This window comes from Heteronotia binoei, chromosome 8 (genome assembly GCF_032191835.1).
Source record: "Heteronotia binoei isolate CCM8104 ecotype False Entrance Well chromosome 8, APGP_CSIRO_Hbin_v1, whole genome shotgun sequence".
Taxonomy (NCBI): Eukaryota; Metazoa; Chordata; class Lepidosauria; order Squamata; family Gekkonidae; genus Heteronotia; species Heteronotia binoei.
The window spans coordinates 91,619,251-91,645,573 of record NC_083230.1 but is presented as its reverse complement, the minus strand read 5'-3'; the positions used below and the strand labels follow the sequence as shown (position 1 = coordinate 91,645,573).

The 26,323-nt window shown below is 43.3% G+C and overlaps 1 protein-coding gene across 1 annotated transcript in view; it reads right to left on the bottom strand.

Annotated features, from left to right (window-relative positions):
• Positions 1-26,323, bottom strand: part of SLC41A2 (solute carrier family 41 member 2) — a 57,499-nt gene that overhangs the window by 28,187 nt on the left and 2,989 nt on the right. The window contains exons 2-5 of the mRNA XM_060245585.1: positions 7,981-8,722; positions 3,278-3,385; positions 1,879-1,950; positions 1,130-1,274 (exon numbers count right to left, since the gene is read on the bottom strand). Of these exons, the coding sequence (XP_060101568.1) occupies positions 1,130-1,274; positions 1,879-1,950; positions 3,278-3,385; positions 7,981-8,538 (883 nt within the window). The 5' untranslated portion in view covers positions 8,539-8,722. The remainder of the gene's footprint in view (positions 1-1,129; positions 1,275-1,878; positions 1,951-3,277; positions 3,386-7,980; positions 8,723-26,323) is intronic.

Here is a 26,323-nt window from a genome sequence, read left to right as displayed (position 1 = left end):
CGTTCACAGCCATGAGTACAATCCTTCCTAGCCCTGTTAACCAGCAATCCCCTGCAAAAATAGCAAGTATTATTAGCAATAACGGAAGTAAAATTCAAAAGTATAGGATGGACTGGTGGGTGTTTGCTGATAGAGGACTCCAAATACCCAGTGCACCTGTAGGTCCTTCTTTGTAAACATGAACTGCAACATGAATTGGCACCTGCGACCTTCAGGTGCTCTGACCCCAGCCTCCCCCAGCCCTGTGACTTGAAGAAAGTTGCTGAGAGCCACCTGAGTGAGAACTGATGCAATTTTCCAAAGTCATCTTGCTTCCCCACTCCAAGCCCAGGCACAAATGAAGCTCTAGCTTAAAGCTGAGAGCTAGACTTACACAAACAATTTTGCATGACAGCTTAGGTTTATAAATAACACCAGCCCAGGATATTTTGTGTACTTTTCTGTTTTGCTTGTTCATATGCTGTTTTGTTTAAATTGTATTTGAATTTTTGTAAGCCTTTCTGGGTCCAGACAGGTAGAAGAAAGCAAGATAAGAAATACACTACATAAATAGGCCACAAATTAAATACTACAAACATTGGGTAACATCTATTTTGGAGTTAATTGTCTTTGCGTTCACAAATACTTATTTATTTACTTTTTATTTACTTCATTTATATTCCACTTGCTCCCCAATGGAAATCCAAAGCAGCTTAACTTCACTCTCCTCTCTATTTTATCCTTAGAACAGTTCTGTGAAGTTAGCAGGGCTTCTTTTGTAGCAGGAACTCCTTTACGCAATAGGCTACACCCCACCCAATGTAACCAATCCTCCAAGAGCTTACAGCAGACCCTGTAAGAAGAGCCCTGTAAGCTCTTGGAGGATTGGCTACATCAGGAGTGGTGTAGCCTAATATGCAAAGGAATTCCTGCTACAAAAAAAGCCCTGGCAGTTAGGCTAGGGTTGCCAGGTCCTTTCTGGCCACCAGCAGGGGATTAGGTGTGGGGGGGAGGGTTAGGCTGAGACCCTGTGAGTGGCCCAAAGCACCTGGCAGGTTTCCATGGCAGAGTGAGGATTTGAACCTGGCTTTTCCAGATTGTAGTGCGACACCACACTGGTTCTTATAACTTATAACAATATTTCTCTTACCCTGTAAAAGGGATGCTATGAAAGCTGTTGCCACACTGCTAGAACACAAAAGGACTGAGTGATCAAGGCGATATTTGCCCTCAGGAATCCAGCCCAATATAACTGCTGCCACAGCAGCCAAAAATCCAACTACGGTTGCTTGGACCTACAAATACAAAATAAATATTTCTTTAACGTAACAAAAGTAGACATTCAGCAATGCATAACAGGACACAAGATGAAGCAGCTATTAATCTGTGTTTGTACAACAGCCAACCTACTCCACTCCATACTGAGAACAGAATAGCTGTTCATTCGAAAACCTCTCTCCCTTCTTCCAAAAAGGGCAGAAATACAGCTGGAACATATGCTACATAATTACTTTTACTGATTTATAAAGCACCTAAAATATAATATCTTGAAACTTGCAAAATGTAGTGACAAACTAGTATTCTATCCCAGTGGGAAAACTGGAGGAAGAATTCTTCAGAGCTTTTTTGTTCCATCTGCACCTTCCAGATGAAGATTTTGCTATCAGTTTTCCTCCATCTTCCTGGAGCACAGCTTAAATGCAATATTCTTTTGCTGTTTTTTTTTCTTTCAAACTTTCTATGGTTCATGACCAAAGAAACTGGAAGATCTTACCCCAGTTAGTAACACAGATGTCCTAACCACCATGTAAACATGTCGATTCATTTTGGGTAAGCCTGAATTACCAGACTCAATATACATTGATTTGCAATGACTCTGCAGCTCTTATGCATATTCACCTGTTTTAAAGCCAAATTACCAATGATTAGATTCCACTTCTCAATTGGAGAATCCATTTTCCCAACATTTACCTTTAAGAAAGGGAGAATATGTTAATAACTGAAATATCTTAATATATAGCCTAAGCAGAAATAAAAAGAAATGTACAATGAATCAGGCAATTAGCACTTTATGGTGTAACATTATCAAACTTGTCCCTGCAACCATAAAGTTTATATAATATTTCTAAAACACCAGAGCAAATACTGAGATTTGACTCACTCACACGTCAAAGCTGCAGCAGTTTCAAGGTTGCCCATGGACCACAGATCATCTGTGGACAACCTCTGTTTTGTAAAATTATATAATGGGGTGACACAATTTGTGAAACAATTATAAACTGCAGTTTGCTTTAAACAACAGACTTCAGGGGCTATACAATGCTGGAACACTTAGCAGTTTCCTTTTACTCATCAGACTCCTTGACATACAGCTAGTAGGTAGGCAGACAGCAAAAGGAAGAAACAAAACTGGAACCCTACCCTGTTTATTTCAGAATAAGAATACAGTGGGTATAAACATTGGGAGTTGCCAGGTTTGTAAGAATGATGTGAGGATAACAGCAATAACACACACACCAAAGTTGGCTCTCCTGCTCATTATATTTCTGATGTGACTTGATTTAGTTATTAGGTTGTCTGACAATGTTCTCATTGTTCAACAGTTTGCTCACTTAAAATAGACTTCATCTCCATACAAGTTTGTGTGATATGTATCCATAATCTATCCATCTGTCCATCTGTCCATCCATCCACCCACCTACACAACACATATGCAGGAATTTACTATTTTTAGCTATACAGTAAGTTTAAATAAAGAAAAATGGAGAACTTCTAAATACCGCTAGTATTTTTCACTGATGTGGCATTTTGTAGTAACATTCATATATGAAAAACAAAAGGGGAGAAAGATATCAGCATCACTCTCATGTGTATGTCGCTTCAGAATAAGACATGTCTCGACACCAATTGCTGAGTGTATGATCGAGAAAGACCAGCTGTACATACTGGGCAATACACAATGCATATATGATGTACCACCTAAAAAAGCTCCAACCTGCTATCGAATGACACTTTTCTTTGAAGTTCATTTCCACTGGGAATGGCCAGTGAAGGAACATGACTACCAACTATCAGCCACCGAGGGCTGACTAGAATATATGCCCCCTTTCTCTTTCAGATGACAGAGCAAGACTGCTAAAGGTTGGGTTTTTTGAACAGTTACCCCCCAGAGAAGTGGCTACTAAAGGAATTCACAGGTGTCTATCTATAAAAATAAATACAGAAGCTGCCCCTTCTATGATAAGTCATGTCTCATTTTATACTTCTGAGAGTGACTCAAACCGCTAGACCTACTTACAGCTGTTGACAGTCGAGATGCCAAAGTCATTTCTAAATTTCCCTTCAAGCCAAGTAGTGCAGGAACCAAGATGAAAACTTCAGTAATATTTCTGAACACTTCCCAATGCTGATTTACAAAAGGAAAATAAAAATATGAACATTATTTATTTTAAAATAGCAACACAAAATTACATTTATGGCAAAATGTTATAATAGTTATTATCACAGATATACTTTAAAATATCTCACTAACATATCAATTTAATCTCTAACATAAACTCTAAAATTAGTGTCTTTAGCAGTACATAAACATAACTTGCAATGTCAGATTATTAATGACAATGTGGAAGGCTTGCTTCTTTCAGCCCTATTCAGATGACCAAGAAAACTGGTGGAGGGGAAGGGGAACATTAGCATCATGCTTGCCAAGACCAGTAAGATGAGCCAGCACAAGCCAAGAACAGGATGCTTCCCACCCCCCATGCATGTGATGCTCAGAGTCCATTACAGCCATCCTGTAGCTGAAAACCTTGATCTGCTTTGAGAAAGTGAGAAAGAAAGAAGTCAGCAGCTCCATCATTATGGGACGTGCCAAAGCCCACCTTGAAATGGAACTGGAATTCTAAGATCAATGTGCAATGCTTATCATGTTCAATAAGTAATGCTTGCACACCATGGCCTTTCAGTTCACACAGATCACTTTAGTGGTTTCACATCTTTTGATGGAAACAAGCAGTCACTTGCTATTTATGGTAGGTCATGATAGCCTTTGGTTGAAGAGCAATGATACGCGCACACACACACACACACACAGGTAAAACTATGGGGCTTCATTCATGGTTTTCATCTCAGCAGAGCTGCTAAATAAAACAACACAACAGCTGCTAGAAGGGAAACTTCCTCCAACTCACGCTATTTTCTATTATTTCTCACTACACACTCAGCTTAAAAAGCAGATTGCAGGTTTAGCAGGAAGAACTGCTGATAGGAAAACTTTCAAAATAACTCTGGCATGAAAGCATCTCTGCATATTTCTATTTCCCCCCATTTTTGTGAAGAGGAGGAGATGGGATTTATACCCTGCCCTTCACTATCTGAAGGAGTCTCAGAGCAGTTCATCTCTCTTCCCTTCCTCTTCCCACAACAGATACCCTGTGAGGTAGGTGAAGCTGAGCAAACTCTTGACAGAAACTGCTCTTTAGAGGAACAGCTCTGTGAAAACTTGTGACATCAGCGAGTCACATCAGCAGCTACACATAAGAAAAGTGGGGAATCAAACCAGGTTCTCCCAGATAAGAGTCCACATACTGAACCACTAAACCAAACTGGCGCGCTCTCTCTCTCTGTAGCATTTGTTTATATCTTATGCAGGGGTCATTTTGTAGAAAAATAGGTGGTGGAGTTCATCCAAGGATTGTTATGCAGCTGCACCTACTATTCAATGGACAAGGAGGTGGAACTCTCAGAAGGAGGAGGTGGAACTCTCAGAAAGGTTCAGGAGCTGTGCTCCTGTGAGCTCCCACTGAATCTGAGGCCTGATCTTATATATGATACATATTTAAATTTAAGAACAAACAGATACTAATAGAACAGTAGGCTACTGGGGCCATGGTATATTTTGGTATCTTTGTAAGGGAAAGTGATTATTTGCTTGTACAAAACGAGATTATAATCCTAAACAGGTTTATTCAGAAGTCCTATTTTATTCAGTGGGGCATACTCCCAGGGAAGTGAGAATAAAAGAGAATAAAGAATAAAAGCTACAAACCTCTCCCAGGGATGCCAGCTTCCAGGTGGGACCTAGTGTTCCCCTGGAATTGCAGCTCATCTCCAGACTACAGAGATCAGTTCCCTTGAAAAAAAATGCTTTGGAATGCTTTGGAGGGCAGACTCTATGGCATTGTACCCCACTGAGGTCCCTGCCCTCCCCAGGCTGTATCCCCAAATCTCCAGGGGTTTCCAGACCTGGATCTGGCCACCCTACCTGCCCATCCCCAGCTGGTGACCAGGGAGGACTTGGTAACCTTACTTCCCATCCGCGCTCCCTTCCCTGAGTCTGATTTTTGCTTCGAAGCTATGTGGGGACAGAGGCCTTTCTTTTTACTATTGCTACTTAAAGTGCCATGCACACTAATGGATGCTGTGGAGATAACATGCAACTGTCTAAACCAGATAAGCATGCAACTGTCTAAACCAGATAAGCATACATTTTTCGCTTCATCTTAAAAAAACACAGTATCAATATAAAAATGCTATTTTGCAAGATCAGAGTGGTTTAAGCAACACTGTATTATTCAATTTCTTTTTGGCAAAACTGAGGGATTTGAAATAGGAATGTAGAAACTATGTCAATAATTTTCAAAGAATCACATAAAAGATAAAGATCCCTTTGTCTTTGGCAGTGCAATCTGACTGTATTGGACTGTACTGCATAGCAACAAAAACAGAATTTACAGATAACAGGAAAAATATAAGCCTCGGGGCAACCAAAGGAAATGACAGAGAAAAATTGCACAGTATTTGATACACTTAACTGAAAACAGGTTTGTAGCTGAGTAATCCTCATCAAATTTAGCCCACAAGAATAAAGTTGCCCAATGCCTCAGTTACCTTTAACAGCTTGACCCTACAATAACTGCTCTTGTGAGTACACAGATAGCAGGTAAACATACTGAAGAATAAATATACAACTGAGTTCGATGAAGCTTATTTTGCCTCACTGAAATATTTTGGTTTAATCTCTATTTCATTACAGTTATTATTGTATTTTCATTACTGGCTTGCCTCCTTCTCAGGGTCCAACCCCCTGTGCAGTGCAGGAACTTCACAAATGCCTCCCCCCCCCACATGCACACAGATCCCCAGTGACCCCTTGAACAAAGGGAGGAGCATAGAAGCACAAGGGAGTATAATCAATAGAAAATTCTTCCATACCGCTGTTGCAATGTAGAAAGGATTGTGTGAGATAGCTAAATTTTTTAGTCCTGAATATCAAGAGATCTAATGTTGCAGGGGCTCCCAACCTTTTTGTGCTTGTTAGCACTTTCAGAATTCTCACAAAGGGTGTTGAGCACAATCAGAAAATGGCTCCCGCAGGAAGTAAGGTCCACCAAGAAACGGCAGGGGTACAACTCTGGAATTAATTCTTCAACATTTCAGGAAGAAGTTCTGTTTAACAGGTTACCTTTAATCTGCACTGCCAATCAGAAGCCCTGCTGAGAAAATGCCCCACCTAGCCTTGCCCTAGGGTTGCCAGTCCCCTGGTGGTGCTGGAGAAATCCCCAAACTGTGGGAAGAGACGTTATTGCAACGGGGACATTGCATGGGAACATGCTGGTATTTGGACAAACTGTATAGTTTCAAGGCTGAAAAAAACCACAGAGTTTGCCCAAATACTGGAGCATCCCTGGTGCAGCATCTGAGTCATAACTGCATCAGGGAGGCCCACCCCTGAAACTCCCACCAGTCGCCCGTTCCAGGCATAGTAAGACCTGGCAATCCTACCTTGCCCATTTCCTAAAATCAGTTGGTGGGCACAAGGAAAGGTGCTGGTGGGCACCATAATGCCCATGGGCACAGAGTTATGGCCCTCTGTCCTATGGGCCTGACTAATGAGTAAGAAGTTCTAACCTGAGTGGTATAATGTGAAAAGGCATATCATGTTAATATGGAAAAGGTCAGTAGGGAAAAATTAGGATTGGAAATACAACTCCTATCCTTAATTCCATCCCTGTTTCAGGACAGAATGAATTGTTAAAGATTTAAGGAAAGGAAAGGAAAGGAAAGGAAAGGAAAGGAAAGGAAAGGAAAGGAAAGGAAAGGAAAGGAAAGGAAAGGAAAGGAAAGGAAAGGAAAGGAAAGGAAAGGAAAGGTCCCCCTGTGCAAGCACCAGTCGTTTCCGACTCTGGGGTGACGTTGCTTTCACAACATTTTCACGACAGACTTTTTTACGGGGTGGTTTGTCATTGCCTTCCCCAATCTTTTACACTTCCCCCCCAGCAAGCTGGATACTCATTTTACCGACCTCAGAAGGATGAAAGGCTGAGTCAACCTTGGGCCAGCTACCTGAATCCAGCTTCCGCCAAAATCGAACTCAGGTCGTAAGCAGAGAGTTCAGACCACAGTACTGCAGTACTGCTGCTTTACCACTCTGCGAGACAGGGCTCCACTGCAATTTAAATAATCTTAGGGAGATTAAAACTAAGAAAAAAGAATGCATTTTTCTTTCTATCCTAATTATTTCCCCAAGAACCTTTTAAAATCAAAGTGATCAGAGGCCTAAAAATTTATAAATATCCCAGAATTCACATTTTGAGATTGAGGGAGGAGGAGAGGGAGAAGTATATTCATTGCTTACTGGGTATTTGGCAGAGTGCATATGTTCTTTTTAATTTAAAAACTGATACTTTGTTTCTGGTTGGCCTTCCTTATTGCACAAGATCACCACGTCTCATATTTAGGAATTTATTATTATTATTGTAATTGATAGGACATATATAACTTAGCACAACTTTATGTAGAAAGGTCAAGATGGAAAGGACTGTGAAAAGAACAGCATTGCTAAAAATAAAAGAGAAAGACTAATATCAAATGCTACCATTAACTGGACATTAAAAAGAATCAATTACTCTGTGTACTCCAGCCTGAGTCCCAGTGAAAAAGATGGACAATAAATAAATAAGGAAAGTAAATTAAGTGTGTAATAAAAGCCATGTTACCAACCTGCACAATATCCAAAACCATCCCTGCAGACACAGTCCCAAATCCCGCTAGCAGAAATGGTACGAGAATCTGCAATGCCATAATGCTACTAGATTCTTTTGGCTGTTTTCTGCTCCCTTCCACAAGGGCATCTTCATCACCACCATTAGATATATTATTGTCTTGCAGCATAGCATCTGTCTCTGCTGCATCCACTCCATCTGAATAATTGTAATTTGCAAAGTTATCATACTTTGGGCTACAGCTTGATGAATTGTGTCCATTACTACCATGATGAAAAGTAGGTTCTGAAAAGTGATGGTAATCCATGTGTTGATCAGTTCTAACACTGAAATTGTGTCCTGATGGCTGTAATCCATCTTGCCAGAGACCGTTCACTTTCTTAAGTCTTTCTTCCTGGCTTTTGTGATAAGCAGTGGGAACCATACTCAAAAGCAGGTTCAAGAACTTGTCAGACTGAATTGTATTTAGATTTATAGTCCAATCTGCAAAGCTTCCTCCATGATAAGCTTTACCATTTGTTTTGCTGCAGACAGGTCTTTCTTTACAATTAGTCATGCTGTTACAAAATTATTGTTCTGATGATCACTTCAGATCCCAAGGAAGCAATTTTACAGATGCATCAAATGGCTATACACAAATTGTTCACCCAATACAGCTGATCCTCTTGCTAGTTTGTTATGTTGAAAGTTTTCTTCTCACTAACTTTTGGTCTTGAGCAATTCTACAACAAACTTTTGTTCTGTAAAAAAAAAAAAGGAAAAATATTAAACTGGCTGCTTTTTCTGCTTCTGAAATTTGTTTTTTGAAATTTAAAAAAAAACAACAGAAATTAGTCAATCTTGTTATCATGTTACTACTATAGTACCAGAACCTCCTTCCTGCAACATGAAAGCATCTGATCATTAAACTAATAAGAGTAATAAAATCAAACTCTTCCCTTGTTTCTCTGTAAAAGGAACACATACAGGCATGTTCCCCCAAAGTTCAGCACAGTTGTAATTTGATATACCTAAGAACCTTACCTTTAGGCTTCAAGCAAACAGCAGAGAAATGCAAAAATGTATGATATAAAATCATATTGGTAAGAGCCATAGAATTATTACCGGGGGGGAAAAAACTCAACAGAAGCACCAGCAAGTCTTCTCAAACACCTGCTGAATGAATGCAGAGGGGAACAACTGTACTGTACTTAACAACATATTCTGAACACCACAAATAATAATGTAAAAGAACATTCTGACCCTTCACAATGATTCATCAGTCTGGAATTTAGTAAGTGTTTCTAGGACATTCACTATTTTCCCATGAATATTATTTTGGTAATGGTGCCCTTGCAGCAAGAAACTGAAATAGCAGTTGTCTAACTCATATGACTAACATGAATTTGAGCAGACTTCGGAGGACAGTGAAAGACAGGAGGGCCTGGCATGACTTGGTCCATGGGGTCCCAAAGAGTCGGACTCAACTGTGCGACTGAACAACAACATACTCACAGAAAATTTGTTAATCATGCATGCTAAGCCCCAAAACATTTACAGAATATGTCCCACTGATTTCATTGTAATTTATATTTAAGTGATTATATTTAAGATCAAAACTTCACTGCACAAAGGTGCAAATAGTGCCTTGGTATTTGCATAGAGTGCCAATCCCAGCTTTGGCATAGCAGAAGCCAGTTAAGCCAAGTATATAGAATAGAAATATGCCAAGATTAATCAATAAAATACAAAAAAGGCTTGTCTGAATGCATTTGTGCATTACCTCAAGATGACTGCAAGTATTTTGTCAAATGTCAGTGCATTCAAAATAAAATGTATGTAACATCTGAAGAAACACAGAAAAACCCACCAAAAATAAAGTTAATTTCACTGAAATCAATTGGACTTTATTTCTGAGTCAACTTGCTTATGAAGAGGTTGTAAGAGACACAAAGTGCAATCCTAAAACCATCCTGGAATTAGATAAGAAGTCAACTATATTCCTCCACCAGTGGCACTTTTAAGACCAACAAAATTTAATTCTGGGTAACACAGAGATATGCCAGCACCTCATTTACACAACACCACTGTAAACCTGGTACCTGTCAGGCTGCACTAGTTTAGGGGTCAAAAATTACTAGTGCCAGGAGTATGCTAGGGAAGAAAGGGATTTAGTCACCATCCCCCTCAGTCTATAGCCTGCTACCAGCAACAGCATAATATTACGCCAACAAAAAGCCACTGTAAGTAGAAACACTTCTACTGAACTTAATGAGAGTGAAAAACCAATCCCCCTTCCTACCTGCTCCTGACCACTTGTACATAGCTATGGCACAGCTCAAGATGCCAACTAACTCTGAAGCCAATCTTGGGTCTCTTTACCATTATGGAAACCCCAAGTAGGACATCAGTATTTCAGATGACAGGGCATGCTGTATGGACCACTCCTCTCAGGCCTCAAATTGTGTGCATTTAGAACAAACATGGAGGAAACTTGGGTAAGTGGAAATCTAAAGAAAGATCATTTTGCACAAAAAGCCAAGGAAGTAAAAAAAAAATGCAGCATATTGACAAATAGTGTTTTCTCCCTCAACAGTTGCTAGTGTTGTCTCCCACACAGTGGATCCAGAATAACTATGCAGTGCAGAAAGGTGAGCTTCTTTGTAAAGATGCTGGCAAATGATCATCGCAGTGTTGGCATAATGTCAGGCCAGTGTAACCCTACATACAAGTGGTGGAAACCGGGTGCACAACCATATTTCTGGGTGACTCAATTCCCACTCTTGCCTCAATTCCCACTCTGCCTAAACACTCATAAACCCTTTGTCTTGCAGGATCAGAGATCCACGGAGCAGCCAAATAAAAACTGCAGAAACAATTCCAATGTAACTCCCTAGAAAAGCTGGGCCAGTATTGCCTTAATGACTATACTGTCTCCTCAGTAGCAGAATCCTAAAATGTGGGAACCTCCAAAGGACAGCATGGTTGGCACTGGAACTGAAGGAGCACTTAATTGGTGTCACTACTTGGTAGCTCATACCATGATGCATTACTGTCCTTGTATCCTTTTCACTCATTCCAAGCAAAGCCTTCAACAGGGGTAGAGGCAACAATGGAATATACTCATAGCTCGGTGCCAGCCACCTGCTGAACCTACAAAATGACCAGCAGCTATAATGTCCAGTGTCTATCTAACTGCTTTTCTGAGTTCAAGTGGGTATCCACAACAAAATATGAGTCCAGTGACACCTTTAAGACCAGCCAAGTTTTATTCTGGGTCTAAGCTTTCATGTGCAATCAATCACACTCCTTCAGGTACACTGAAACAGAGCACACCAACCATTACATATAGAGGGTGGGGAGGGTGTTGCCAAGAAGGGCTAATTAGAGCGTCTAATTAGAATCTCTATATCTTAGAAAGAAGCTGTAGAGATGTCCAAGTGATACAAGAAGAAGATAGAAGAAGATATTGGATTTATATCCCGCCCTCCACTCCAAAGAGTCTCAGAGCAGCTCACAATATCCTTTACCTTCCTCCCCCACAACAGACACCTTGTGAGGTGGGTGGGGCTGGAGAGGGCTCTCACAGCAGCTGCCCTTTCAAGGACAACCTCTGCCAGAGCTATGACCCAAGGCCATGCTAGCAGGTGCAAGTGGAGGAGTGGGGAATCAAACCCGGTTCTCCCAGATAAGAGTCCGCACACTTAACCACTACACCAAACTGGCTCTCCAGCTAGAGCAGCATGCTTCCCTCTCTAAGTATTCCCTGTCAGGATGATGCATGTTTAAAGGAAGGAATCTGAATCCCCATCTACAAAGATTCCAATAGCCACAGGAGGATGCTGTGCTGCCTCTGTTCATTCCCTTTTAGTCTGTACCTTTGGTGCATGCAAAAAATATCAGAGACATGCCAGTATGCACTGGTCTGCTGCCTCTACATATGAGTGACATGGGGGCATTGTGAGCATGCCATTTCATGATTGGTGGATATAAGTATAGCTATAGACTTCAGAACATCTGCAATGTGCTCAGCTCTGTGGGGATGGGTCTTTATGGCACTGGGATAGTAAAAAAGATCAAGAGTCTAGTAGCACCTTCAAGGCTAACAAAATTTGAGGCAAGGTATTAATTTTTGTGAGCCACTGCACACTTCTTCAGATACCTGAAGAATCTGAAGGTATCTGAAGAAGGGAACAGCGGCTCACAAAAGCTTATCCCTAGCTCCACCCCCAAAGTCTCCAGGTATTTTCCAAAAGAGACTTGACAACCCTACTAATAATTGCCACTATATATTCTTCATAAGAAACAAAATGTTTCCAGCACATTATTACAACAGGTTGAAAATGCCCTCCAGTAGTAGTGGTGGGAAATGGCAGCCAAGAGGAGTGAGGTAAGGAAAATGGTGCTAGAACAAGAAGACCTGAAAAAATGGGCAACTTTTTGTCCACACAGGATCCAAAGCCACTTTGCCTGTGATCTTTTCAAAAAGACTGCACCAATGAGAAACATTCCAGCAAAATGGGAGAATGACATCACACAGATGCGAACGAAACAGCACTGCCGTATGGAAATGAAGGTGGAAACAAAACATTTGTGGAGAAACAGGCTTGGTAAATATAACAGTAAGTTCTTCCCAATATTAAAATACTTTCTTATGAACTTGCTCAGCTTTCCACCTAATGCTTGGGTAATAATAGAAATAATGGTATCTTGCAGAACTGCTTTGAAAACCTGTTTAATGGAATTTCTGCAAATGTGCCACATCATATCTTTTAGCTTCCAAAATATGTTTCCAACCTATTAAATAAATTTATGGATATACAGCTTAAAAGCAAATCTTTCAATATGGCGACTAGAATAGGCATACCAAAGACACATGATAAGAGACACAGCACTGTAAACACAGCTATACTCTACAAATCTTATAGAGTATAGCTGTATACTCTACAGATCTGACACCTGCCATGCCTCTTGGATTACTGTACTGTTGTGAATCCTCTTAATTCTTCACTCTTTTTTATCTGTCAAATTGGCTTAGAGACATTAGAAGTGTTTTGCTTACTCAGAGACTAATAGTCTGCACTTAGACTTGTGCAAATAAGTACTTAGGAGGAAGATAATGAATCTTCATCCATGCAGAGTTACAAAGACCTATTGGAAAATCCATTATACAAGGCTTTTGCAGGATATCTGCCCACTAGAATGTTTAGGAACGGAGAGTACAGGCATTTTTGGGGGCTGGATTGTCAACCAGTATGCAGATGACACCCACCTCTATCTGTTGATGGACGACTATCCAGACTCTGCCCCAGACCATCTAACCAGGGCACTGGAAGCAGTGACCGAATGGCTACAATTGAGCCGGCTGAAGCTTAATCCAACTAAGATGAAGGTCCTGTACTTGGCTCGGGGGGGGGGGGGGGGCTAAGATCAGGGATCCGGATACCCACCCTGGATGGCGCATCTCTTGTACCAATCCAGAAGGTGAGGAGCTTGGGTGTGATACTGGATGCCACCTTTCTATGGAGTCCCAAGTCACGGCTGTTGCATGATCTCCCTTTTACCATCTTCGGCAGGCCAAACAACTAGCACCCTATCTGGCCCCTCAGGACTTAGCTATAGTGATCCATGCAACAGTAACTTCCAGGTTAGACTACTGTAACTCATTCTATGCAGGTTTGCCCTTGAGGCTGATTCAGAAGCTCTAGCTGGTGCAGAATGAGGCAGCACGATTGCTGTCTGAATCGCCTGTACAGGCGAGCAGTCGGCCGATGCTGCACAGTCTGCACTGGCTACCAAATGAATACTGGATCCACTTTAAGGTTTTAGTATTGACATTCAAAGCCTTACACACCCTGGGACTGGCATACCTGCGGGACCATCTCTCCCTGGAGGTCGCTAAGATCAGCCAGCCAGCATCTTCTGACCATCCCTGGCCCAAGGGACGTCCAGCTTTCCTCAACCAGGGCCAGGGCTTTCTCGGCCCTGGCCCCGACCGGGTGGAACCAGCTCCCGGTGGAGGTTCAGGCCCTCCGGGATCTGCTACCATTCCAGAGGGCCTGTAAGACAGAGCTGTTCCACCGGGCCTATGGCTGAGGCAGACAGGTGTCCTATCATTTATCATTTAGATTGCACTGTACTGATTCACCATACTGATTGTCTGAGACCAATATAGCTGGGATTGAGCATCTAGGTTGGGACAAGGATGCCTAATCGATCTGCTAAGGCCGCCTCACCTAAAGTGAGTCATGGCTAAATAGTTTAATTTTTTAACTGTTTTAATTGTTTTAAACTGGTTTGATTGTTCTACTATGCTGGAAGCCGCCCTGAGCCCATCATGGGAAAGGGCAGCCTATAAATCAACGAAAATAAATAAATAAAATAAAATTTCTGTTTCTTCTTTTTCTGCTTATAGTATATTTTCCCTTTAGTAGCCTGCACATCATCTGCTCTTAAACTTGGTATTGTCTATCTGCTCTAGCTTTACGACGGGTGCACATACTCACTGCATAGAGCTTTTGACTCTTAAATATAAAGTCCATTCCCTTAAGGCTAAAATTGCTGACCTGGAGAAGCAGAGGGAGAAAAATGTGCACAAGACATTCAAGGACCTATTAGGACAATCCCACTCCTGCGCTGACAGGTTCAGGGCAACGCACTTGAAAGGGATGATAATTTAAAACACTCAAGATAATACTGGTAGGAGCACAACAGAACTTGAGAGTAAGAGCAGGATGGCCATGTGTGTTGACTAAGGGACCGAGAGCCTGAGGGTCAACAGAGAAGGAAATACATTAAAAATATTTATACGCCAGTACTAGAAGCCTCCAAACCAAGATGGGGGAGCTGGAATGCTTGGTGCTAATGACAATTTAGATATAGCGGGAATTTCAGAAACATGGTGGAATTGGGAAAATCAATGGGGAAAATCCCTGGGTATAAGTCTATAGGCAGCACAGGGAGGGGCATGTTGGTCATGGTGTTGCATTGTATATATACATAAAATAAGTTAGAAAATATTAGGTGAATGAACTCCCCAACAAATGTGATATTTGGAGATACTGAGACCTAAGAGTTACTTAAAAGTAGGGGTGCATTATCGCCTGCCCAATCAAACCATTGAGGCTGATTTCAAGATGACTCAAGATGAAGAAGAAAAGAAAAGAAGCAGATAATGCTGTGATACTGGGTGGTTTCAACCATCCTCGTATTGACTAGTTAACCATGTACTCCAGTCATGCTGTAAAAATGAGATTCCTAGACATCTTAAATGACTGCACTGGAACAGCTGGTCACAGAGCCTACTAGAAGGACTCAGTTCTAAGAAGGGCTCCAGACTTGCTGAGAAATGTAGGTGTTGTTGCACCAACCGGGGGCAGTGACCACAATGCTACTAAGTTCAGAATTCATCTTCTCAATGGAAAATTATCACCACAGTCTAGAACAGTACACTTCAGTTTTTAAAAATGGAGACTTTACAAAAATTAGGGGTCTGGTGAGAAGGAAGTTTAAAGGGAGGCCCAAGAGAATGAAATCCCTAGAGGATTCTTAGGAGCTCTATAAAACCACACTAACTGATTCCCACATAGAATGCATTCCCCAAGTTAGGAAAGGCACTGTCAAGTCTAAAAAGACGCCTACATAGTTAATGATCCAAGTAAAAGAAGCCAAGTAAAAGAATGAACAAATGTAAAAAAAAGGCAAAAAGGCTTTTTTTTTTTAAATAGTGGAAGGTCTGCCTTAATGAAATGAACAGAAGGGAGCAAAGGGTCTGGCAAAAGAAGCATAAATTAATAATTAGGCATGCAAAAAGAGAATTTGAGAAGCAAATTGCTAAAAGTATCAAGACAAACAATAGGCAATTAAATATATTCAGAATAGGAAACTAGCCAGAGAAGTCGTTGGACCTTTGGATGATGAAGGAATAAAAGGATTGTTACAGGAAGATGTGGAGACAGCAGAGAAGCTCAATGAATTCTTGCAGCTTCGTTCACTGCAGAAAGCATGGGACATGTGTCCAGGCCACAGTCACTATTTTCCACAAAGAAATCTGAAGTAGAAATTAAAAACATATATGTCTCTAGGTCATGATGGCATACACCCTAGGGTCCTTAGAGAACACAAATGTGAGATTGTTCATCTAGTAACCAGTATATGTAATTTGTCATGAAAATCAGCCAGTGTCAGAAAACTGGAGAGTAGCAAATGTTACACTGACTTTTAAACAGAGATCCAAAGGGGAACCAGGAAATTATAGATGTTAGCCTAATGTCTGTCTCAGGCAAATTAGAAACTGTAAGCAAAGATATAATTATTAGGCACATAGAGGAACAAAGCATGGGAAAATCAGCCTCATCAGCCTTTGAGGAAGTAAATGAACATACAGATAACAGTGACGCAGCAGGCATTATATACTTGGACTTTCAAAAGGCTTTTGACAAGGTACCTCACAAAAGAATCCTGAATAAGCTTAGCAGTCATGGGATAAGAGGACGGGATTAAAAACTGGCTAAACAACAAGAAGCAGAGAGCAGGAATAAATGCACAATTCTCGCAATGGAAGGAAGTGAGCAGTGGAGCCCCATAAAAATTGGTGTTCGTACCTGTGCTATCTAATTTGTTCATCAATTATCTGGAACTGGGGGGTGAGCAGTGAAGTGACCAAGTGTGCAGGTGACATAAAATCATTAAGGATGGTGAAAACAAGGCTGACGGATAAAAACTCCAGGAGGATCTCTACAAATTGAGCAAATGAGCAACAATAAAGCAAATGTAGTTCAATGTAGGTAAGCGTAAGGTGATGCAAACTGGAACAAAAATCCCCAGCTTTAAGAATATACTAATAAAGCTTAAAATCTCTAAGACTGAGAGGGAAAGAGACCCTGAAGACACACATTCGATAGCTCAATGTAAATGTCTACCCAGTGTTCCACAGCAGTGAAAAAGCTAAACTCTATGCTAGGAATATTAGGAAAGGGACTGAAAATAAATCAGCGAACCTAAGAATACCCTTACGCAGCCTCATTTGGTACACTGTGTTCAGTTCTAGTCACTATATCTCAAAAAGGACCTTGCAGAGCTGAAAGAAGCATAGAAGAGGGCAACCAAGATGATTAGGGGGTTGGTGCACCTTTCCTATAATGCAGGGGTGTTAAACATCTGGCCCGCAGGCCAAATCAGGCCCCCGGAGAGCTCCTATCAGGCCCCCAAGCAACTGGCTGTCTTTTGCTTCCTTCTCTTGCTTCCTTCTGTGTAACAGCCTGCTTTGCAAGGCTTGTTCAATCGCACAGGAGCTACAGAGCAAAACCTCCGTTTTATCCATTGGCTAAGCCTCCTCCCCCTCCTAGTCCCCTGGGGAAGGCTGGAAAGAGCCAGAGCTTCTTTTGCCCAGTTCCAAATACAAAGAAAGCTAAGACCAATGAGTGCTAATATTTTAAGTTTAAAAAAAAAATCTTTAATTGTGTTTGTCTGTGTCCTTTATAAAGTTTATATCTCTGCTATCTAAAATAGGTACACATATGGCCTGGCTCAACAAAGGAGTTTGACACCCCTGCTATAAGGAAAGGATGAAGAGTCTGGGGCTTTTCAGTTTAGAAAAGAGACAACTAAGGGGTGACATGATAAAGATTTATAAAATTAAGCACACAAAAGAGAAAGTGGACAAAGAGAACTTTTTCTGCCTCTCCTAAAATACCAGAATTCAAGGGTTTCCAATTAAGTTTATGGGCAGTAGATTCAGGGCAGAGAAAAGGAAACAGTTTTTTACTCACAGAGTATTTAAAATGTAGAAGTCACAGCCAGCGAATGTCATTGTGGCCACAGGCACAGACAGCTTTAAAAGGGGATTAGACAGATTAATTAAGGATAGATCTAAGAGTGGCAGCTAGCCATGGTGATTAAAGGGAACCTTCCACATTCAGAGACAATAACCCTCTGAATACCAGTGCCGGGAGGCTATATCAGGGGAAGGTCTCTGTGCTCAGTTGTTGTTCTTCTAGAGAAACGGGTTTGTCACTGTGTGGCCAGGATGCTGGACAAGATGGACCAGTGGACTGATCCAGCAGTGATCATCTTATATTCTTATGTACCTGCTTGCTCCTTTTCTAATAGGGTTGTTGGCAGTTCAAGAGAAAAATGCCCTGTTCTTTAATGTGTGGAAACAGGAAGCTCAACCATTTAATGGCATGGTAGGAAATAACAAGTCATTTAACCTATATTAAAAAGGATAGGACATCCTTTTTCTCCAGGCTGTTGGCAATCCTATCATCTAACTTTTTGTTTGCTTTACCTTTATGGGGGGGGGGGGGGGTGGAATCAGACTTTCAATATTCCCACAACTGCACAAGAAACAACAAAAAGCAAGAAAAAGTCCCCTGTGAATGAGGATGGCAATATACCAACCTGAGTTTGTACAATATGTTTTCTCCCAAGAAAAGGAGCAGAGGTAATACAAGATAAGGCAACAGAGAACAAAGTCAGCATTTGTTTACAATGAACATTGGGGACAGTACACATGAGATGATTTCTATCTGCATTCTTTGCCACTTTAACAGAAGTTTTTGCCTCCTTCAGAGGGGCTGAATGTGAATAATGGCAAAGGTTCCTACCATACCTGATTTCATATCTTTTCATCACAGGTATGGGTTGCACTTCTATTTAAATTGATACTAACTTTAACCTGGGACTGAACTGTATTAAACTCTATTATACATATAAAGCACTGTTTGGCATATCTTGCATTATTTGTGCTATTAATTTTATTATTACTGCAAGCTAAAGTACAAAAGAAAACCGAACATATATTCTAGTCAAAGCAGTTGTATGTTTACGTGGTATAATATTTTAGCATGTCATCTTAGACTTTGCATATAAAACACCTAGAATACAAGACAGTCCTGGGAGCCATTTTCACACATGTGATTTAAATAATTTATTATATGATTTAAGGGATTACTGAATGTATAATGGTGAAAACATACATTTAGTTTCCCATTTTAAAAAAATGGAACAAAGCAGTAGACAAGTGCACCTTTAAGACCAACTATGTTTTATTCAGAATGTAAGTTTTCGTATGCGGTAAGCAGACTTCATCAGTCTGATGAAGTCTGCTTAGAGCAGGGGTAGGGAAACTTTTTTCTGCAGTGGCCATATGGATATTTATAACATCATTCGTGGGCCATAAAAAATTATCAACTTAAGAAACAGTGCTCCACCTTGGGAGAACAATTCAGGCCAGCAAAATTAATGCAAATAATTGTTTTTCTATTTGAAGTCATGTAGGGAGAGCCTAGCACACACACACACGGCCCACTGCCCTAGGCAAATGCATAGGTCCAGGGTTTTTTTGTAGAAAAAGCCCAGTAGGAACTCAGTAGCATATTAGACCACATCCCCTAATATTAGCATATTAGGTCACACACTCATTAGCATATTAGGCCACACCATCTGGGATAATCAAGTGCAAACTGAACGGTAACAGTAACTTTTCCAGGCCCTGCAGCAATTCTGGCCGGCCAGCCAAGCCCCAGGGAGGCTGCAGCACAGTACATCTGGGCCCTGTGATCCCTGCCTGGCCCTGGGGAGGCTGCTGCACAGTGCGGCTGGGTCCCACGATCCTTGCTGGGAAGCCAGGCCCCAAAGAGGCTGTCACATGGCTTGGTTCGGCCCAGCAATCCCTGAGGGCCACACCAAGTGACCTTGAGGGCTGTATACGGCCCTCGGGGTGGAGGTTCCCCACCCCTGGCTTAGAGCATACAAAAGCTTACATTCTGAATAAAACTTAGTTGGTCTTAAAGGTGCCACTTGTCTACTGCTTTGTTCTGTTGCTTCAGACCAACACAGCTGCCCACTTGGATCATTTTTTAAAAATCATATAAAAACAGACTAAAGGTGAAAAGCCAAGGGAGATCATCCTAGTTATCAAAAACTGCTATTTCTTTATATATAAATATAGTTTAAATGAATTATATCAAATATAGACAAGCCACTCTACAATTATTCTTAATATAGTTATAAGTAACATGGTAGTTAAACTGGGTTACAACTTTCCAATGAGAGTTCAATAGGCCTGCTTAATAGTTTCTGTACTGTGAGTAAATTCTTCTTCCACCAAAGATAATGCCTTTGTTCAAACAACACAGGCATGAACTTGCTTTCTGTCACATGAAGCTTCCCAAGCGATCTGAATTGAGGCAACAGTTGCAATATTGGATAGAGGCAAAAGCTAATCTATATTCCGCTAGAACAATGTTTGAATCCAGTGACACCTTTAAGACCAACAAAGTTTAATCCTGGATATAAGCTTTTGTGTGCATGCACATTTCTTCACACTTTATCTGAAGAAGTGTACATGAACGCAAAAGATGATACCCCGAATTAAACTTTGTTGGTCTTAAAGTTGTCACTGAATTCAAACTTTGTTATATCAGGCAGTTTCAAGAGAAATCTTCTGCTCAGAGCTGACTCTGTAGAGGACTGAAACTCTGGGTTTCTCCATCAAGTTATCCTGAATGGAGCAGCAACATTCTATAAAAATACCATCCCCTACCCCCTGAACATATAATTTTTTTGCAGCAAAAAGAAACTATGTAAAGCTTAATTGTGTATGAACAGAGAAAAATCAGGTCCAACATTGCTATGTCTCTTGTTCATAAGAACATAAGAGAAGCCATGTTAGATCAGGCCAATGGCCCATCCAGTCCAACACTCTGTGTCACACAGTGGCAAAAAATTTATACACACACACACACACACACACACTGTGGCTAATAGCCACTGATGGACCTCTGCTCCATATTTTTATCTCAACCCCTCTTGAAGGTGGCTATGCTTGTGGCCGCCACCACCTCCTGTGGCAGTGAATTCCACATGTTAATCACCCTTTGGGTGAAGAAGTACTTCCTTTTATCCGTTTTAACCTGTCTGCTCAGCAATTTCATCGAATGCCCATGAGTTCTTGTATTGTGAGAAAGGGAGAAAAGTACTTCTTTCTCTACTTTCTCCATCCCATGCATTATCTTGTAAACCTCTATCATGTCACCCCGCAGTCGACGTTTCTCCAAGCTAAAGAGCCCCAAGCGTTTCAGCCTTTCTTCATAGGGAAAGTGTTCCAGCTCTTTAATCATTCTAGTTGCCCTTTTCTGGACTTTCTCCAATGCTATAATATCCTTTTTGAGGTGCGGCGACCAGAACTGCACACAGTACTCCAAATGAGACCGCACCATCGATTTATACAGGGGCATTATGATACTGGCTGATTTGTTTTCAATTCCCTTCCTAATAATTCCCAGCATGGTGTTGGCCTTTTTTATTGCAAACGCACACTGTTTTGACATTTTGAGTGAGTTCTCTACCACGACCCCAAGATCTCTCTCTTGGTCAGTCTCTGCCAGTTCACACCCCATCAACTTGTATTTGTAGCTGGGATTCTTGGCCCCAATGTGCATTACTATTCTCCTCTATCTTTGAGCTCGCAACCAACTAGTGATGTCAGAGGTGTGAGCAAGTATGCAAATGACGGTGATGTCAGAGGTGTGCCCTCGCATACTAATAAACTCCTGCTGGGCTTTTTCTACAAAAAAGCCCTGATCACGTTCATGGGCCTTGATTATTGCCTTAACTGTTTTATTATCTTCCTGACACTGTTTGGAAGGGCTGAATGTGTCCCAGCAACAATGTTGATATAAACAAATCTGTTTTAGTCCATCAGTGATTTTGTAGTAAAACAGTGACCAAACATATCAATACATTTTAACCTGATCATTTAAAAAATTGAGCAAGTAAATGCATCATCATATTCAGATAAGCCCAGTGAAGTCTTACAAGATCTCAAATTCTTGTTGGATACCAATGCTACTGACGCACATTGCTGCAGTGGAAAATAATTACTTCTAATATTACATCCTTATCTTGCATCCTGCTTTTAACATACATGACCTTCTATTTTGTTTGTCCATTACAATCTCATTATAAAAATTGCTATTAAATGACAGGCATATAGAATTGTACAAACATAGCTACAAGGCTGGTTATTTACAAAGTCAAAAGCCAATTTAAATATATATTAGTGTGGTGTGTTCATCTTGGCAGCTTCTCTCCACAGCTAGGACAGCTATATTAGCTGCCAGCTTGTTTCCAAGCCCACTTCAAGGTGCTCATTATGACCTTTAAAGCCCTTTAAGACCTAGGTCGCGTACATCTAAAGGGCTGTCCTCTACCATATATCCTCATCTGCCAACTCTAGTTCTGCCTCCCACTGGCTGGCTTCAGGTAGCCTGCCTGGCATCAACCAGAGCCCATGCTTTCTGCAATATAGTACACACTTTTTGGCACAGGCTCCCTGAGCAGGTGAGGGTGACACCATATTTAGAAACTTTTAAGAGGTGCTGCGAACCTATTTTATTTGCCAGGGCTTTTAATGCAGGCCTCTTTTTTCAGGAGGTTGTTATCTGGAATTTTATTTTGTTGGTTTTATGGTTAGTTTATGATAATTTTGATCTTGATTTGTAAGCCGCTTCAGCCATGAGAAAATGTGGAATACAAGCAGTGCTTTTTTGTTTTTGCTTTAAAAAGTGCCCCCCCACACACACATATGTATGTATGTATGTATGTGTGGGCACTTTGTATATGTGTGTGTGTGTGTGTGTATGTAAATTTATATGTGTGTGTGTGAGAGAGAGAGAGAGAGCGTGTGTGTAATTGCAAAGTCAGGCCTTTTTGTGTAGAAAAGGCCCAGTAGGAACTCATTTGCATATTAGGCCACACCCTCTGACATCACCATTGTTTCACACAGGGGTTTTTTTGTAGAAAAAGCCCAGCAGGAACTATTTTTTAAAAAATAAACAGACAAATTCTTTAAGTTCTTAATTGCACTAAATTCCAACATGCTTAAAGCTTGGCTATGGGTATAGCAGTGTATAAGTTGCACATAACAATTGGAAAAGACAAGATAAAACTTCTTATAACAATACATATAGCAGGCTTGCATATATTTGTATATATAACAGTTACAACAGTAGTCATTCCATAACCTGATTGAGACACACACCCCGACACCAAGCCAGCCAGAACTGCATTCCTGTGTGTATTAGGGTGGCCAGACCGTCCCGGTCTCCCGGGAAAGTCCCGGTTCTGGCCCCCAATTCCCAGCTCCCGGGCTGGCTATACCGGGACCATTAGAAGTCCCGGTATAACCAACGGGAAACCAGCAGGGAGCCGGCGGGCCACGCGCGGGGGCGGGGAAGGTGGCGAGTGAGGGAGCCAGCATCCCTGCGTGTGCGCACGGCAGTGTGCGCACGCCCAGGGACGCTGGCTCCCTCACTCGCCGCCTTCCCCGCCCGCGCGCAGGGCCCGGCGGCGGAGGCCGGGGAGGCCGCGGAGAGGCCGGCGCTGGTCCCTGGAGGCCCTCCAGAGACCAGCGGAGGCCGCAGAGAGGCCAGCGCTAGTCCCTGGAGGCCCTCCAGAGACCAGCGGAGGCCGCGGAGAGGCCAGCGCTGTTCCCTGGAGGCCCTCCAGAGACCAGCGCCGGCCTCTCCGCCGCCTCCCCGGCCTCCGCAGCCGCCGCCAGCCCCGCCAGCAGCACCAGCCGCCTGGAGGAGAGGCCGCCACCCGCCCTGGAAGAAGGTAAGCAGGGAGGGAGGGGGCCGAAAGCAGGGGGGCGGCTGGCAGGAGGGGGCGGCCGGCCTTCCTTCCTTCCTTCCCTCCCTCCTCCCTTCCTTCCCTCCCTCCTCCCTTCCCTCCCTCCTTCTTTCCTCCCTCCTTCCTTCCTTTCTTCCTCCCTCCTTCCCTCCCTCCCTCCTTCCTTTCTTCCTTCCCTCCCTCCTCCCTTCCTTCCCTCCTTCCCTCCTCCCTTCCTTCCCTCCCTCCCTCCTCCCTCCTTCCTCCCTCCTTCCTTCCTTCCCTCCCTCCTTCCCTCCCTCCTCCCTTCCTTCCTTCCCTCCTTCCCTCCCTCCTCCCTTCCTTCCCTCCCTCCCTCCCTCCCTTCCTTCCTTCTTTCCCTCCCTCCTTCCTCCTTCCTTTCTTCCTTCCTCCCTCCTTCCTTCCCCCCCTCCCTCCTTCCCTCCCTCCTTCCTTCCTTTCTTCCTTCCCTCCCTCCTCCCTTCCTTCCTTCCCTCCTTCCCTCCCTCCCTCCTCCCTTCCCTCCTTCCTTCCTTCCCTCCCTCCTTCCTTCCTTTCTTCCCTCCTCCCTCCCTTCCCTCCCTCCTTCCTCCCTCCCTCCTCCCTTTCTTCCCTCCTCCCTCCCTTCCCTCCCTCCTTCCTCCCTCCCTCCTCCCTCCCATCCCTCCTTCCTTCCTCCTTCCTTTCTTCCTTCCTCCCTCCTTCCCTCCCTCCTTCCTTCCTCCCTCCTTCCTTTCTTCCTTCCTCCCTCCTTCCTTCCCTCCTTCCTTTCTTCCTTCCTCCCTCCTTCCCTCCCTCCTTCCTTTCTTCCTTCCCTCCTTCCCTCCCTCCCTCCTCCCTTCCCTCCTTCCCTCCCTCCCTCCTCTCTTCCTTCTCTCCCTCCCTCCTTTCCTCCTTCCCTCCCTCCCTCCTCCCTTCCTTCCCTCCCTCCCTCCTTCCCTCCCTCCCTCCTTTCTTCCTTCCCTCCCTCCCTCCTCCCTTCCCTCCTTCCTTCCTCCCTCCCTCCTTCCTCCCTCCCTCCCTCCCTCCGGCCACCCCTGGAGTAGACAATACTGACCTTGGTGGACCCAAGCACTGATTCAGTGTAAGGGAGCTTTGTGTTTGTGACTGGACTAGACAATACTGACTTTCGTGGACCCAAGCACTGATTCAGTGTAAGGGAGCTTTGTGTTTGTGACTGGACTAGACAATACTGACTTTGGTGGACCCAAGCACTGATTCAGTGTAAGGGAGCTTTGTGTTTGTGTCTTCTGGTGCAATTTTGTTCTCAGATCCTGTATTTACTTCATCAGTATATGGGATAAGGCACTTTCTCAACTGTGCTGCATAATGCAGCCTATTTATTTTGTCCTGTTTGCTCTGTTGGCTCTATCTGCACCATCTTCATCACTTTCGGGGTGTGGATCCCCCAGTGGGGTGGTCTCCCGACTCCCTCCGCCGGCTGTTTCTGATAGCCCTGCGCCCCCTCTTTCATTTGATATGTGTCCCGTGCGGGTGCCACCCTCCCGCCGGGAGATGCCGCAAAATGAGCCCCCTTGAGGCTTATGGCGGCAGGGCTCGGGGGAAGCGAGCTAGACTGCTGTTCTTTTGAGGGGTTATAGAGTGTTTCGAGCCCGTCCCTGTGGCATCGGTCCCATCGTTGTGGGGCCCAGGGGGCCGACGCAGCGGCACACTGAAGCAGCCTGTCGGTCACTTCCGGGTTCCTGTCCTGCATCTCGACCTGTGTTATTAGTGACCTGTGTTATTAGTGACAGGTCGAGATGCAGGACAGGAACCCAGAAGTGACCAACAGGCTGCTTCAGCGTGCCGCTGCGCCGGCCCCCTGGGCCCCACAACGATGGGACCGATGCCACAGGGACGGGCTCGAAACACTCTATAACCCCTCAAAAGAACAGCAGTCTAGCTCGCTTCCCCCGAGCCCTGCCGCCATAAGCCTCAAGGGGGCTCATTTTGCGGCATCTCCCGGCGGGAGGGTGGCACCCGCACGGGGACACATATCAAATGAAAGAGGGGGCGCAGGGCTATCAGAAACAGCCGGCGGAGGGAGTCGAGAGACCACCCCACTGGGGGATCCACACCCCGAAAGTGATGAAGGTGGCGCAGATAGAGCCAACAGAGCAAACAGGACAAAATAAATAGGCTGCATTATGCAGCACAGTCTCACTGGAATCTCACTGGAATCTGACTGGCTTCTCAGCGTGGAACCCGTTCTCTCTAGTCTTCTCACTTTGAAAAAAGTAAAAAAAGAGTTTTATTTAACTTTATTTCCCCCTTTCCCTCTCTATAAATAATCTTGGTGTTTCCGGCGGTGATATTTGGGGGATTTTTGGGGACGTCACAGGAAGTGCTGTGAAGTCACTTCCTGTTTCCGGCAGTGGCATTTGGAGGAAATGATGTCATTTGGGGGAAATGATGTCACAGGAAGCGACGTCACTTCCTGCTTCCGGCAGGTGGCGCGGGGGGAATGATGTCACAGGAAGTGACGCCACTTCCTGTTTCCGACGGTGGCATGACATCGCCGGAAGTGACGTCATCGGAAGTGACGTCACTTCCTGTTTCCGGCGGGGAGCGCGCTCCGCGTGCGCGCACCCCTACCTTCCCCCTTCCCAAAGGTGTCCCTGGCTGGCCTTCAGACATTATGGCCACCCTATGTGTGTTCCTGCTCAAAAAAGCCCTGATTGCACTGATTTCCACCAATTCTCCACCTCAGGACTTGGGAAAGGCTGCCCTCCCCAAGGTGCCAGTTC